General features: G+C 40.0%; 2 protein-coding genes across 5 annotated transcripts in view; one reads left to right on the top strand and one right to left on the bottom strand.

The window, feature by feature from the left end:
- IPCEF1 (interaction protein for cytohesin exchange factors 1) overlaps positions 1 to 16877 on the bottom strand; it is a 153195-nt gene that overhangs the window by 5094 nt on the left and 131224 nt on the right. For all 4 annotated transcript variants that reach the window (XM_045524711.2, XM_045524709.2, XM_074368129.1 and 1 more), the window contains one exon: positions 8015 to 8208. In XM_045524711.2, the coding sequence (XP_045380667.1) occupies positions 8015 to 8208 (194 nt within the window). The remainder of the gene's footprint in view (positions 1 to 8014; positions 8209 to 16877) is intronic.
- OPRM1 (opioid receptor mu 1) overlaps positions 1 to 16877 on the top strand; it is a 144615-nt gene that overhangs the window by 79692 nt on the left and 48046 nt on the right. The gene's annotated exons all lie outside the window — the stretch shown is intronic.

Below are 16877 nucleotides of genomic sequence, written 5' to 3'. Positions count from 1 at the left end.
CACGAAGAAGGGAAGTATCCCACTCAAGACACAGCAGTAGGGCTAGGCAAGGAGTCCTGTGTAGGTCTTCCCTGGTCAATCCAATATTCCGCACCGCTGTAATATCTACCTCGGCGTGAGCATTACTCCTCCTAAAACGTACAACAATTTTGTTGGCCATCTGAGCCTCACTAAGTAAAACTGGGACATGCTACTTTTTTAAGACATAAGACAATACAACATATATCTTTTTTATTAAATTATCTTAATTTTTAATAAACCACATACATTAATTTAATTCATATATGCAGAATAAACATAAAGGCTATTTTTTAATTCAAAGACTACTAACCTGCCATCAAAATAGTGTGCATTCCAATGATGCTAATGGACAATCTATTCATATGATTTCACCCTGCCTCCTCTGTAACCAACGACACACATTTCTGAGATGTCTGCCTCAGGCTAGGGGACTTTTCTGTAGTCAAGGAGTGGAGTAAAATTAAAATGTATCAACCGCCACAAATAAAATTTAAAAAATCACTTAGCCCTTAACAAATGTATCTCACACCTATCCCTGTTTCCTCCATCCCTATGACCATAATCCCAATTTTGGATATAAAGCCCAATATATCACACTTGATCAGCTGCTACAGCCTCCCAAGTGAGGCTTCTGCCTCCAGTCCCCACCTTGTGTCCCCTCTCTGCATGGCCACGCAGGGGATCCACCGAAATTCAGAGGTCTCTTCAGGGTTCTCCTTCACATCCCCGAGGTTCCGTGGACTTGAGCCCATTTGTTGGTCCTCTTACTTCCCACTCTAACAGTATTGGTGTGGCTCTTCTTCCCCCCACATGCTGGGTCACGGCTCCACGATGTGCCCCATGGAGGCCCATCCTCCCCTTCCTTTGCCCGGGGACTCTAATTCCTCCAGTGACTCTCACATGGAACATTTTCTAATCTTTTACTATCCCTGAGTTTTACTACAACTCATAAATGCATACTTCCTTCAGACATCAGGCTCTCCAAAACGTCTCTGAAACTCCAGACTGAAATGAGAAGCTTTCTTATACTCTCAAGTCTTCCACGGCTTAGAGCCCTCTTAGCACTTAGCACGTTACGCTTGATGTTCACAGATCTGCCAGGCTACCTGTTCTAAGTCTTCTTAAGGAAGGCGACAGGGAACACTGTATTCACCCCTGTATTCCCTGTACCTAACACGATGCTAAGTGCCAGGGAGACATTCAATACATGTTCATTAATGAACTAACCTCTCTACCTCGCCCCCAGGGTGGCATGTGCATAGCCAGAAATTCACAACTGTGCTCACTGGTCAAAATTCAAATTCATGACCACTTCCATTAAGTGGACTTTCACCACTATTGAGTAATCATATTTTCTCATCCCTTTTCTTTCCCACTCTCTCAAATGACTATTTCAAAACTTCTCATTTCTACTCAAATCTCCTCCCCCAAACTTCCCTTATAGCTGACGACCCTGCTGTCTCAATTTTTTTTTTTTTTTTTGAGGAAATGGAAACAGTCAGAAGAGTAGTTCTCCGTTTGCCCATTACCTACATCAGCACAAATCTATGCTGCCTACCTTCCTGTTCATTTGGATGAAATATCTGTGCTCCTGGTAAACACCAGTCTCTCCACTTGTGTGGGCACTTCCTGTCTCATATTCAAGAAATTCACTCCAGTAATTCTCCCCTCTTTCCTGCAACTTATCTATTGTCCATCCCCATGTGACAGTTCTCACTGGCTTACATACATGCTCTTATTTCTTCCATCTTAAAAGCCCTCTCTTGACCCCACTTCCCTATTCGAGCTAACGCTACATTTTTCTCTGTCTCCAATGTCCTTGTGCCCATTCCTCCACAGACCCACTCCCATCAGTTTCAGCCCCCATCATTCCACCAAAACTGCTCATGTCAAGGCCATCAATGACCACCATGTTGCTAAATCCAATACTCAATTATTTATCTTCAACTTTTATTTATCAACAGCATCTAAAACTGTTGACTACTCTTTCTTGAACACTTTTGTCATGTTGCTTCTGTGACACATTTTCCTAATTTTTCTCATCTCACAGTGGCCACTTATTCTCTCCCTCCTTTGTGGTTCCTCCTTATGGCCAACTGCTCAACACTGGAGTGCCCCAGAGCTCCGGCTTTAACCTCGTCTCTGTTTTGTCTACATTCATGCTCTTGGTAATCTTATGTACTCTCTCCCACTCTCCCTACACACTGAGGGTCCCAAACTTATTTTGCCAGCCTTACATCTTACCTGAACTCCATACTTGTTTGTCTAAACTTCCTCTTAAGCATCCCCACTTGGACATCTTATGGGCGTCTCCAATGTAACATGTCCAAAACAACTTCCCGTTATTCTCAATACCGCCCCCACTCCCAATACACCCTGAAACCTGCCCCACTATCATCATCCTCAAAGCACCTCATAGCAACTCCATTTTTCCAGCTGCTCAGGCCAAACACTGGACTCCTCCTTGACTCCTTCTCTTACTCCCAATCCACTAGCAAATCCTGATGGTCCTACCTTCAAAATGTGTCAAGCCATGGCACAGCTTGACTTAGAACTTCCTAAAGGCTTCTTCTCTCATTGTGAGTTAGAGCTGCAGAGTTTGCAACGGCAATAAGGCATTGCAGGCTATGACCCCCTGCTGCCCCTCTGACCCACTACTCTTCTCCCTGCTTCCCGTCCCTCACTACACTCCAGCCACACTGACCTCCTTGCTCTTCCTTACACAGGTTAAGTACACTCCCACCCCAAGGAACATGTGTTTTTGTTCCTTCTACCTGAAACATTCTGCCTCAGATAGCCTGAAGGCTCACTCCCTTTCCTTTTTCAGATTTTACTCAAATCCCATCTTTTAAAGAGGCTTTTCATGTCAAACCTAATTAGAAATCCATCCCTCTGCATTCCTTATCCCTTCTCTTCTCTACCCAAACCTATCACCATTTAGCATACGATAAATTTTACTTATTTATTTGGTTTATTTCTTTTTCTACCTAAGGTAAGCTTCAAGCAGTTTTGTCTCATGTATACCCAAGAGTCTGAAATAATGACTGACACATAGTAGACATTCACTAGATACTTGTTAAAGAAAACGAATATATGAAATAAGAAATGGATGAAAGAACTAAACACCCATTTGCCTTTTCATCTCTTGTGCATCATGAACCCTATTTAGAGCCTGAGGAAATCCTCTCCATAAACAAACAAGTAGAATTATTTATATATATATAAGCATACTATATATATAGTATCTATATTATATCTACATAATATATATTTCATATTAGAGATATATAGATAGATACAGATAGATATACACACATTTGATATATACACACATTGTTTAGGGGATTCTAAGAATTGGCAGCTCTTACTTTACCCAAATGAGGCATCTGGTCACGGATGATTGCAGACACTAGCGGCACACAAACGTATTGTTTGTACTCTACAATTTGCTTTAACTCATGTTTTACTTGGGGTGTGTCATTACATTTTCTTGTTTTCTTCTTTTCCTGCTTCTAAACTGGTCAGAATAATATGGATTTCAAGGGAAAAGTACCACACATATAGTCCCCTGGGTGGTGAGATTTATCATTGTGAATCAAGAGAGCAAGGATGTGGTGATGGATGGGGGACAAAAGATATATTTGGGTTTCAGGAAGGAGAGAGAAATTGTACAGTAGGAACAAAAACAGAAAGGGAGGACAAGCAGGTGGTCGGGTCCCAGAAACAGAGGAATGAAAGGTTATTAAGTACGTGGGTAACTTGGAAGGATTACTGGCAGAAAGTCAAGAAGGACCAAGAGAGTTTCTCCTTTTCTCTCTGAGTTCTCAACACCTATACTTCAAATCTTTAAAAAAAAAAAAAAAATGCTTTTGTTCTCTAATATTACAGAGTGCTGTTCACATGAAGTTAAGGAGTTTTGTTCTTAAGAAAATTTGACATCTGTCCTAACATTTTATTGAAAAAAACTAAATAAGATCTTTGCAGACTAACAAAATTTTGGAAAACTGATTTTTTAAAGGCAAAAATGAATTAACCACCACTCTAAATCAGTTAAAAGTTTTAGGAAAGGGTCTCTTCAACTTTGGGCTAACATTTCTCATGTGGTTTTTAGCTCTAAACAACTCAAATTTCTTACCATTTGGCTCAAGTCTGTGTTAGTTCTTTTATGGATAAAAGAAAAAAAAAACGGTAGATAAGAATAGAGAGGAAGGAAATTAATGTAACAACAAAACCCTCTAGGTTCCTTCCTAAACTGAGACAGTGAGGTCAACAGCACCACGCAATGGCCCTGCTTCTCCCCCATGGAGCACGCGGCTCACCGAAAGCTTCCAACTACTTTTACAACATCCTCCTGGCTTTCTGGCAGGCAGCCGGGGGCTGGTAGGGGTTACAAAATATACCATAGTTTAATTTTTCACTCCAAATATTCAATATACAGCTCAACTCAAGACCTAAGCACCGGAAATGTGTTCCACCAGAGCAACTGGGCAAAGGAGAGTTTGTTCCTCTTTTGAGGTAGGCGAGAGGAACCCCGGAAGAAGGTTTCAGTTGGACCCATTAGCCATTCCTTTTTTAAATCAAGACAGGCTGAGCCGAAAGTCGGGGGATGTGGAGCTATCAGAAATTCCTAAAGATCTACCTTCAGTGTGTGATAGGGCAGTTTGTTCAACTTCCTAGAAGAATTTCCCTAAAGAGCATTCATTCTAATAAAATCCTGGTGTGAGGATTTTTTTTTTAATTTCTGGAACGCGCCTATCACCAATATAAACGTTACTGCTGAAAGGGCGTCCTTGTTTCTGCATAAAACTCTATTCTTTATGCTCATCCATACTCCAGCTTTGAAGTATTTTTTAAATAAAACTTTATATGGCAACATAACATACACAGAGAAAAGCACACCTATCATAAGGTTTGTGCTCGATGGAATTACCACAGAATGAACACATCTGTGCGGTCACCGCCAAGATCAAAAAAGGACTCTTGCCCAGCATCTCAGAAGCTTTATTGTGGCCCCTCTCAATCACATCTTACCCTCCTCCTCAGAGGAGACCACTATCCTGTCTGCTTTGAGTTTTAAAGACAATTTAAATTTATTTCTGTCCTGTATTAAAATTTTAATTGTGGTTGCCAGGGGGGTGGAGGGTGGGAAGGGATAGACTGGGATTTCAAAATTGTAGAATAGACTACACTGTATAGCACAGGGAAATATACACAAAATGTTATGATAACTCACAGAGAAAAAAATGTGACAATGAGTGTGTATATGTCCATGAATGACTGAAAAATTGTGCTGATCACTGGAATTTGACACAACATTGTAAAACGATTATAAATCAATAAAAAAAGTTTAAAAAAAAAGACAATTTAAATTAAATTAAAGAGGGTAAAAATAAAATAATTTTTACAGCTTTTGGACATGAATAAACATGCATGTACCAAATGATCTTTCTCTAATGAACAGGTTGATGTGCTTTCCTCTTTTTTTCAGCAAGGTCAATTTCCACGTCATCATTAACTTCCTGGGAGAGTCACAGGAACATATAACATGGGGTAGGTTTCATACGCCCCAGCCTAAGGGATCTGTGGAAAGGTCTTCTTCCCAGGAATGTTCAGAAGTTCTGCTGGGTGGGGTAGACAGCCCCTGAGATGGCTCCAATGTTGCCTGCTCCCTGGTATTCATGCCCTTCTGTAATTCCCCTCCTTGACTGTAGGTAGCTAGGCTGACCTAGGGACTTGCTCCTAACGCGTATGATACTATAAATGCAACATGACGTCACCGCTGAGATTGGGGTATGACCCATCCTGCTCACTCACTCTCACTGCCTCACTCGCTCTGAGGAAGCCAGCTTGTATTTTGGGAGCTGACCTATGAAGAGGATCACAAGGCAAAGAACAGGAGTGGCCTCCAGCCAACAGAGTGTGAACAACTGATACCCTCAGTCCAACAACCTGAGAGGAACTGAGCCCTGCCAACAACCACATAAGGGAGCCTGGAAGCACACCCTCCCCCGCGGAGGACTGAATGCAGCCCCAGCTGATGCCTGGATTGCAGCCTTCGGAGAGACATGGAGGCAGAAGCCCCTAACCACGCCAAGCCCAAATCCCTGACTCACAGAAACAGTGAAAACAGAAATGTTTATTGCCTGTAGTTGCTAAGTTTGGGGGTATTCTGTTACCTAGCAATAGATGACTAACACCCGGGAAGAAAAGAAAAAGCTGCTGAATTTGTCGATTCTGTGGCCGTAGTGCATGGAGAACAAGGCTCACGGAGAGCTATCTGGGTCAGTAAAACCTTTGAATTCTTTGCACAAACCTGTGCTCCCGGTGGCCAAGCCCCAGGGCATGGTCCTGTGAAGGTCTCACCCAAACCCTGAGATTGCTTCTCTTTGGAAAGCTGAGATCACCCTCTTTCTCTTTCTAGAAGTAGCCTGAAGTGGCCATGCTCTCCTTTGCCTCATCTCCTATTTCTCCCAACGTGAGCTGCAACATCTCACCCACTGATATACATCTGCCTGGGCCAGCTCCTCCTCCCTGAATGCACTTCCTTCTCTTCCTGACGTTCTTCATCTCTTACCAAGGTCCAGTGTCAGCATCTTCGTGGCATCATCCCAAACGGCCTCAGGTAGACAGCTGCTTCCCTCCTCTGGGCCACCAAAGCACCCCAAGCTGCTATCAACTAGAGCACCTATCATATCTCATTCCAACTGTTTTCCTTTGTATTTCTATTGTCCAATGGGGTCTACTGAGTTGTCCCAGGGTTCCAGAATAGTGCCTCGTACATAGTAAGATTCAGGAAATATTTGTTCACTAACAAATGTATTCACTCATATCAGTTATCACAAATAAGACAGCAAAATCCCAACATATTATGGTGTATTACTTAGGGTGACCAAAAATGTTTATCAATTTTGTAAATACTGTAGAATATGACATATTTGCCTTTGAAATGAGTGCTAGTGATGACTTTCATCATTCAGTCTAGGGAATTTCCTCTAAATTTGGATTCTCTTAGTATAAGTGAAATACACCTTTCCTTTTATTTTTCAGCCTTATTTTCGCAAGGCTTTTAGGTCTTCTACCAACTAACTGGGATGTCTGATTAAGAATCCCTCAGCCATCTTTTGTCGCCTTGTTCTTTTGACGACTGATATGTCATCCTGGAAAGGGATTCAAATTCACGATGCAAAAGGACATGTACAAAACAGACTTAAACTGCAGGATCTATCAAACCTTTTTAGAATCTATGCATCTTCTATTAATTCAAGACTATTTTACAAAGTATCCTGGCCTTCACTTGTTTGTGCTATAACCCACATGTGAAAGCAGGTTGCTTTTGTTGTGAAGAACCATTTTAGCTACAGGAGACCCTGAAAACAGTTTCACCACCTCCTGTATACTGTCCCTCTTTCTCACTGTAAAAACCTCTCCTGGTCAACTGTCATGAAATATATATTTCCCAATGCCCAGCTCGCATGGCATTTCTTGGCTCCAGAGCCAACAGCTTAGAATCACTAAGTCTTTGCTGTGTCTGAAATACAGAAATTTTCTTCTGGATAGATTAGAGAACAATGGCAGCCTTTAACGAATTCAATGAAATTCCAAGACCTTATTAAGTATTACTGTGTATTCTCACCACTTGACCGTCTCAGGCTCCCACCAACATCAATTATGCCAGGTAGAAAGATTCAGAAACAAGTTACACCTGATCTTGTCGTCTAGGAGCTTAATGTTTAAAGTTTTATGCCAGAGCGAATGCAAAAATCAAGGCCTAATGTAGAACACTGCTTTGGGTGCTACCATGTGAGAGTCCTACTGCTTTAAGAATGTCAAGGGTCAACTCACCTTAGCGAGATGGTATCGGCGTTTCTGCTCTCCCCTACTCTCCACCCACACAAACGCAAATGGCTCATGTGGTCAGTATGAATCATTCTACAGAACCAGCATCTTCTCGCCCCACGTCTACAGAGTTCACCCACTCACTGAACTGTCTTACCTTTAATGTGCTATTCAAAGTTCGGATTTTGTGGAGTTTCTCATTTATGGATGGATTTTTGCACCGCTTAACAAAGGATTTTCTCAACTCCTTTTTGGTTGAAGGCCGTCGGTCCCCAAGAGGAGACAGGCTAGCTTGCTCTAATGATTTGTAGAGCTTCTCCATTTCATCATCTTCAGACACTTTTGTCTCTTCTATTAAAATAAATACATAACAATAAACCCAGTTAATCAAGGAGAGAACATTTGACACTGTGGTCCTAAAACAAGGCTCTCCTGACACCTTGATCTTAGACTTCTAGTCTCCAAATCTGTGAGACACAAATTTTTATTGTCTAAGCCACTCAGTTTGGGGTACTTTAACAGGGCCAGGTTCCCTTTGAAGGCACTAGGGAAGATCTTTTTCAGGCCTCTCTCCTAGCTGCTGGTGGTTCCTTGGCTGGTGGCCCTGGAACGCTAATCCCTACATGGTGTATTACCTGTGTGCAGGTCTCTGTGCCCAGATTTCCCCCTTATATAGATGCCAGTCATATTGGTTTAGGGGCCCACCCTACTGACCTCATCTTGACTAATTACAGCTGCAAAACACACCCTATTTCCTAATAAGGCCACATTCTGAGGTAGTAGCGATAGGACTTCAACACAGAAATTTTGGAGGGACATAACTGAACCCATAATAGTACACCATCTAACCTTCCAAAATCTGTGTCCCTCTCACACACAAAATACACTCATCCCAACAACTCCAAAAGTCTTAACCCATTCTAACACCCAAATCTCATCCAAATATCATATAAATCAGAGACTGGTAGGAGGACTCAGGGGATGATTCATCCTGGAGCAGAATTCCTCTCCATCTGTGAACCTGTGAAACCAAACAAGTTCTCTGCTTCTAAAATACAATGATGGGATAGAAAAACCTTAGCAAACTAATACATATCCTAAAGCGTGACAACCGTTGTCCTGGATCACATTTTGATGTCCTTTCTAGAACTGCCCTTTGAAAGAAAGACTCTGCTGGTGGTCTGCGATTTGAGCAAACAGTAGTCATTCCTCATGCCACACATCTCTATTCATTCCCTTCCTTTACCACGCCTTGCTTCACCTCAGATGCTTCCAATGAAGTGACCCCAACCAGGATCCAGGGGAGACCCTGTGTGCTAAGCTAAGCCAATGGCAGTTCCATCATGCTGACCACAGTCATTGATCCAGGGATGAGCCTGTGTCTCAGGTCAGGCCCATTGGGGCCAAAGAGACTCAATTCTGAGACTTTGGTTTAGGGTATCAGGGAAGCAATCTATTTTCCTAAACTGAGTGGTGTGATGATGTGACCTGAAAGATTCCAGGAATCATGCCAAGAATCATGAGAATGGAGTCAATCCACAGGACACAACTGAGATGTGGATCTTAGCGCTACCATTACAGTCCTCTCAGCTTATGGGAGCCAGTACGCTACCTTTGTCAAGATATTCTGGGTGTTGTTTTCGGTCATACGCAACTGAAAGAGACTCAGATGATATTTAAAGTTACTCAAAGAAAATCATCTCTTGGTGTTGCTTTAATTTCTTACTAAGAACTTCAGTTCTTTATTCACTTCAGTCTCCAAAAATAATCTTGGGAAAGATATACAATAAGATTTTTTTCTACCATGTACTCCTTAGTGTCTATGCATTTTAGCTCCTGCCCTGAAAGAAAGCTTGATAGAGGGTCATAAAGGAAGTATGGCATCAGGAGAACTGAAAAAAGGGAGAAAAGGGTCTCTCCAAAAGGGAGGAAAAAAACGTGTAATAGTAGTCTAGAAGCATCAAAATTAAGCACACTCACTCGCTTTACAATTTACTCTGATAAGATTAAAAAGCTTTAAGTAGCTGTTTTCCCCCAGGCACCACCAGGAAGTCACCACCGGTATTCCTAATACTCTTTTGTAAAATGGGGAGCAAAGATGTTGGGCTAACTTTGCAACTAAATTAAAGTTAGTAAATTTCTTTGGTTTCCTTCTTTGTTCTCTACCAAAACATCCTCAAAACAGGGGGAAATATTCAAAACTACATTTGAACACAATGAGACTTTTTGGCTCAGTCTGTGTGCAGACATCATAAGGAGGGTTTTACCCATAAGCACATGAAAAGATGCCCAATACTATCAGTCCTTAGAGAAGTGCAAATCAAAACCACAATGTGATACTATTTCACACTCACCAGGATGGCTAAAATTAAAAAAGACACAATAATTAAGTGTGGACAAGGATGTGGAGAAGAAACTGGAACCCTTATACATTGCTGGGGGTATATAAAATAGACACACCACTTTAGGAAAGAGTTCGGCAGTTCCTCAAAATGCTAAATGTAGAGTTGCCATATAACCTAGCAATTCCATTTCTAGCAATATATTCAAGACTGAAAAACATGTCAACAAAAAACTTGTGCATAAATGTCATGAATAATATAGACAAAACGTGCCAACAGCCTAAATGCTCATCAACTGATGAATGGATAAACAAAATGCGGTATACACAAGCAATGGGGTATTAGTAAAAGAAATGCAGTGCTGACACACACTACAGGGATGGCCTTGAAAAATTCTTTGAAGTAAAAGAAGCCAGTCACAAAAGACCACATACTGTTTCAGCCCATTTATATGAAATGGCCAGAATAAGCAAATCCATAGAGAGATAGAAAGTAGATTGGTAGTTGTCTGGGGCTGAGGAAGGGGCAAGTAGGAATAGGGATGCTAATGTACATGGGTGTGTCCTCAAATTAGATCGTGGAGCTAGTTGGACAACTCTATAAACACCAAAAACCACTGAACTGGACATCTTTATGTGTGAATTTTATGGTATGTGAAATATATTTCAATAGAGCTATTTTAAAAGTAGACTTTTATAAGATTATCATGATGACGAATGATACTTGCACAGCAGAAATACCTAGCATGGTAACAGTCCTGGAGTTAAGCTGGAGACATTAGAAAGTCTTAAGAAATTTAGATGAAAAGTCATCTGACTCTTAGAGGGGGACATTAGCATTGAGAACTCTGGAAGTTTTTAGACACAAAAACACAATAATTTTTATACATCTTTTTTTAACAGATAAGCAGGTGGAACTCTACTTCAAATAAAGGCTTAGTATATAGCTTTTATTACCACCATGTTTTTAAAGTAATATGTATTTAATAAACATCAAGAAATAAACCAAACCAGTATATAACAAAGAAGATAAATAAAATAATTTCTTTATTTTCTCTGTGTTCACCTAGCAGCTCAGTTGTGCTACTAATGATTGTGATAGAAAATAAAATTACTTCTGACTAATACATTAATTTGTAATTATGTCAGAGGAAAATGACACTATTTATTAAGATCATATATCTAATTCAACAGATATTAAATCATAAAAGATGGAAACAAACTTTAGAGTCTTGGAATAACATGCCATAAAGTACATTTCCTAAATGAAAAATAAACAGGACTGCCTCTTCGGATAATTTTATTATTACTTAATATACTTACATATATATTACCTTTAAGTTAAAAATATCAGAGATTATCTCTCTCCCACACACACATTTTTTTCCCTAAATTAAACTTTGGGACATTACCCATGAGGATGCATGTGTGTGTGAGTGTGTGTATGTATGTGTGTGTGTGTGTGTGTGCGTGTGTAACTTGATCCTCCAAGACATAGTGGAACTTTTAATACAGAGGTGAAGTGGATCTGTTGGGATTACTATAAATTAATACAGAATTCACCTAAAATATGACCAAACAATATTCAAAAGATAAACGTTTTCTCACTGGACTCAGTTAGAGATTGGAGATAATAGTAAGGATGGGTATGTTCAGATAAAGTTAAAGCTGCTGGAGAAATGGGGGGAAACGAAAGAAAAATCACCATTCTGCTCTTACCTCTCAACCATCCATGTCTTCTCAGAGGAAACCTGAAACTAACAGCCTGACCTCTACTAACCTGATTCTAGAATCGCTCACAAATGTATGGACAATAAAATATAAATGACAATGTTAAGAGTTAAGAAAATACTCTGATTGTATTTTCTGTATCATAATCTGAGACACACACAACATATTGCTAGATACTCAGGGAACAGACCTATGATGCAACCACGTCCATGACCTAGCCGGACTTTATACTGTATCTACGGTTGCTAAAGACTAGTGCTTTGGTCTTCACAGGACCATAAAATGAATACCCAATAATAATGGAAGCCGATGATACACAGGACAGAAAAAGGACCCAAAGGGTACAAGCACACAACAAAACACAGCTTGCACCTGACCCCAAAGCAGAGGTGAGAGCCCTTCCCAATTGCTATATGGAAGACTAGCTCTGCCTGGTTAATCCTACAGGGCCATCCCTGTACCTTTCAAAGGCTTCTCAATAAAACAACATTTTAAAAATCCCCCTTTCATCTTTATATGTACAAATATTTTTCTAAATTATAATTTCATATTAGAAAACACTAAATTATCTCCCTTATAGATTATAAGAAAGCAAGAAAAAAAAAAGATTGGCAGAAAAGACCACTGGTCTCTCTCCCACTGGAAACAGAAGCCAAGTTAATTATTTCCACCTCCTTTGTCCCCTGAAGCAAAATAAATGAATTTTGTCTGACAATCAAGTGTGTCCAATGCAACTGTTATCCTCCATCTCAAGTGTATATTTTAGTCTTCCTATGAAATAACAGGACTTTAATTTCCTCCACCACATAAGGCACGCTGTAGTCTATCTCATCAAGCCTCACAAGTTCTTTGCCAAGGAAGATGAAAACTATTTTTATTTTATAGATGAGAAAAAATGTGGAGGTTCTTGAAAAACAGTAAGTGATCTTTTCAAAGTATAAATCAGTGATGAAATTAGGAATAAAAATTCAATTCCACACTGTGGAGGTCCATGCCCTTCTGGCCAGACTTCTCAAACTTTAATAAGCAAACAATCACCCAGGGATCTTGTTAAAATACAGTTTCTGATTCAGTCAGTCTGCCATGGCAGGCACTGAGATTCTAGACCTTTAACAAGCTCCTAAGTGATGTCAGATCTGCTGGTCCATGAACGCCCTTGGAGTAACAAGACTAGACTGCTTGCCAGCAATTGGTCATCAGCCTCAGCTCATTGGAAGAGAAAAGGACTGGAATTATAACTAGGAAATCCGGACTTGTCCAGAAAGCAACATCTATTTTCTCTGCACCATGTCTTAATTTTAAAAAGAAATCTGGCTTGCTCAAAGGAGTATTCAGGAATTCCTGCTGTAAAGCATCAGTATCGTATATGTTGAGTTGGTAGGAATTTGAGATCAATGTTAGTGACTCTTTACTTCTGTTAGACTCGCTCAGAATGTCCGAAGGGGTCAGACTAGCAAACGTTCTCCAAACTCAGGTCAATAATCTAATGATTTAGACTCAAGAAAGGGATGGTTTTTTTAACAAGCTCTTTCTTATTGACATTAGCAAAAGACAAAACAATATCTTTAACTAATGGTTAGTAGTTCACTCCTTTCCAAGATTATGCCAAAGGTATGTGCTTCCCTCTTTACCCTCCCACGTACCCAGCCTATTGTCTGCTTCTGACGGGACAGACATGCTCCAGCAGACCCCGAATTTGGCTGTCGAGCACACTATATGCGGATTATCTCTTTAAACGCTGTATTGTCAACTTTGTCTCCCCCACTATTTTATTTTTGGCATTTCTTTCTGCTTTCTAGAATGTGGTTTTATTTTCTATTTAGAACATAAATGCTGGCTTCAGGAGACAAAAGGAATTCATACGCCGTATTTCATATCAGAATTTGAAAGGAAAACCTTTTGAGATTGGAGACGTCTAAACGATGTCCCAAGGAAGATAAGGTTAGTTCCCAACATGAAATATTTGAAAAGGTTTAGGTAGAAAATAGTCTTCCCTGTCTCATGTGCAGTGTTCTAGAAAGGAAAGGAAAGGAAAGACTATGGAAGGCACCTGTTACAAAGAGAGGAAACAACTACATAACCATTTGGACGTTAAGACCTCAAGGCTTTACAAATGTCATTGACTACAGCATCTGATGCCGAGAGATCAAAAGCATTTTACAGGCTTCCTCTAATTAATGATTCTGACAACTTTACAACAGAAGACTTAGAATCATAATGACAGACAAATTTAAAGTATAAAATGAAGATGAATCCAGGTAACTCATTTTAATCGTAATACTACAAACCAAGACTTTAGCACACATTCTGAGGTAGAGATTGCTTGTTTCTGCTTCTGCTGCTGCTGCTCCTGGTGGAGATGGTTATCACATATTGAGTTTTTAACTATGTGACAGGCACTACATTAACTGCTATACCAACATTATCTCATTACCTTGGTAACAACCACACGAGGGAAGTATTATTAACCCTGATATAAAGGAGAGAATGCCAAGATGGAGAAAGACTAAAAACATTCATCAAAGTCACAAAGAGACAAACCTCGGTTCTGACCCAAAGCTCGTCCTCTTAAACACTAGGCTTTATACTATAAACATATTAAATACACTGTCTTTTGAATAATGTGCAATGAAGAAGATTTCAATTCAGGCAATGCATAGTCACCAAGATGGTAGCTGGCCGGACTGGACAAACCAAGGCTCAGATCCCTGCCCCCACTATTCTGTCTTCCAGGGAAAAATCCCCACTCAGAGCCTCTTCTTCTGAGACACCCAGGTTTTATGCTTCAAATTCTGTTCTCACAGGGCCACAGGGCATTAGATCCTAGGACAGAAGATTCAAAAGCTGGCCAGCAACCTAAGATACAGGCTAGATAATCAGATTCTCTGCTTGGGCATTTGAACTGGGCCCTGGGGGATGATTAACTAGTTCAGATCTGGAGTAGAAGGTAAGAGTCACGTTCACAGTAGGCCAGGTCCTGTTTACAACAAAGGGGTCAGTACACAGACATGGAGAATGCAAAGTCAGGGTTAAAAAAAAAAAAAAAGATGGCAAGTAAAAGAAATTCTCTAAGAGAAAAATCAAACAGATTGAGAGAAAGTCAGAGAGAGCACCCAAATATAAAGGAAGTATTTTTACTTGTGTTCTTACAAACCTGACAGTAATTTCACTTCGGTTTCCCTCATTTTCCTATATTTGCTTTATCTTCTCTGCCAGAAACAGGTGCTTATTTTCTTTGGGGTATTTGATGTTTCTATTAAGAAAAGCAACTCAATACTCTTCTACCATATGATTGCTTTTATTGATAAGAATAAATCTAGTCTACTGGGTAATCTTTAATATTGCTCCCTTGTTTTACTATTATTGCCTTTGTGGCAATGATTTTCAGAAATAATCTTAGGTTGAGTTCATTATATAAAATTCGAATGATCACTTTCTATCCTTAAAACAAAGATTCTATTCATTTAAAAATGTATTCTTCCAACCGTGTGAGCACCTGGATTTGGCGAAATATTTAATGCAGACAGCTATAGCTGGTCACATCTGAAGAAAACAAAAGACACTGGCATGCATGGAAGAGAAGTATTTGGTCAGGTTTTCTTTTTCCTTTTTAAAATATATTTATGAGATGGAGTCTGCACGGGATATAAATAGGAGAAGAAGCTGTAAAATTGCCTAAAACCAAGGAGATAAACACAATGCACAGTAGAGAAATATGTCAACCTCGGCTCCAGAACCTGCTGGAACCATCAACCATGTGGATCCATGATGGGGACAAGTGAGCCGAAAAATGTAAAACTGAAGATTCAGAAGGAGGGGAAGGATGTGAGGGACACTTCATGACAAGAGCAGTGAGGCAAGAAGAAGAAAGAAGTTATTCAGCCTTAATTTCACTAAGCAGAAAATGTGGTTCTGGAGCAGATAAATGCCCTTACCTTTTCAAGATGGAGCTGTCTTGTCCTTAGGTCTATGATTATAGTCTAGTGTGATCCATAATTACTTGCAAGACATCTTTATTTTTCCCTTATAGGAAATCCTCAGTGTACACGTTTAGAGTTACATATTTCAATATGGCCATTAAATCCCTACGAGCAAAATTCTCCCCAGGAAATGATAATGATCCAATAGAGTTGTGATTATATTTAATGCTACAAGGTACTGAACGTGCTGGAAAACTTATCACTCATCCTTGGATCCTCTCTTCCCCTCACATATATGATCCTTTCATTATTTTTCAATTCGCCCATCACATATTCTTTGAATGCCCACTGTGTGCTCGGGCAGTGTAGTTGAGAGACTAGCGATAGACTGAAACAGGTAAGAATCCTTTATGAATCTTACATTCTGACACTTTGTTTATAATACATCCCAAATATGTTTTTTTCCTACCTCCCCTCCACATTGCTACCAATTTAGTCCAGGCCATCACCATTTCATTGGTGGCCTATTTCAACAGCTACATTCCTAATAATCATTTTCCATATCGTGTAATCTTTTTAAAAATTTAAAGTTTCAAATCTCTTTAAATTTAAACACTCCCAGCTTCAGTTCCTATAAAAACATCGCATTTTACTTTTGACAAAACCCAAACACCAGAAAGGACCCACCAGTTGCCACACAAGCCAGCTGCGATTGAATTCTCCAATCTCTTCCTATGCTTCTCTGACCCCTCTGCTCCAGCCACACTGGATTTATTTCTGGTCCTTGAACTGAAAAATCTGTGCCAATGCTAGAGCATTGGTACTCTATTTTCTCTCTATCTGGGGCATTTTGCCAGCTGTTGTTCACAGGTATAGGTTTTCTGGTGCTATTCAGATCTCAAATCAAATGTCAACTCCTCATGGAAGTAGCTCCCCAATCAGTCATCTAAATAAAGGTCCTTCCCACCCCCACTGTTACATACCCCTACCTGATGTCCTTCTGGAATTTACTCATTACCACAAATTAT

Source organism: Camelus bactrianus, chromosome 8 (assembly GCF_048773025.1).
Source record: "Camelus bactrianus isolate YW-2024 breed Bactrian camel chromosome 8, ASM4877302v1, whole genome shotgun sequence".
Classification (NCBI taxonomy): domain Eukaryota; kingdom Metazoa; phylum Chordata; class Mammalia; order Artiodactyla; family Camelidae; genus Camelus; species Camelus bactrianus.
The sequence above is the reverse complement of the archived record's forward strand: the minus strand, read 5'-3'. Positions and strand labels throughout refer to the sequence as shown.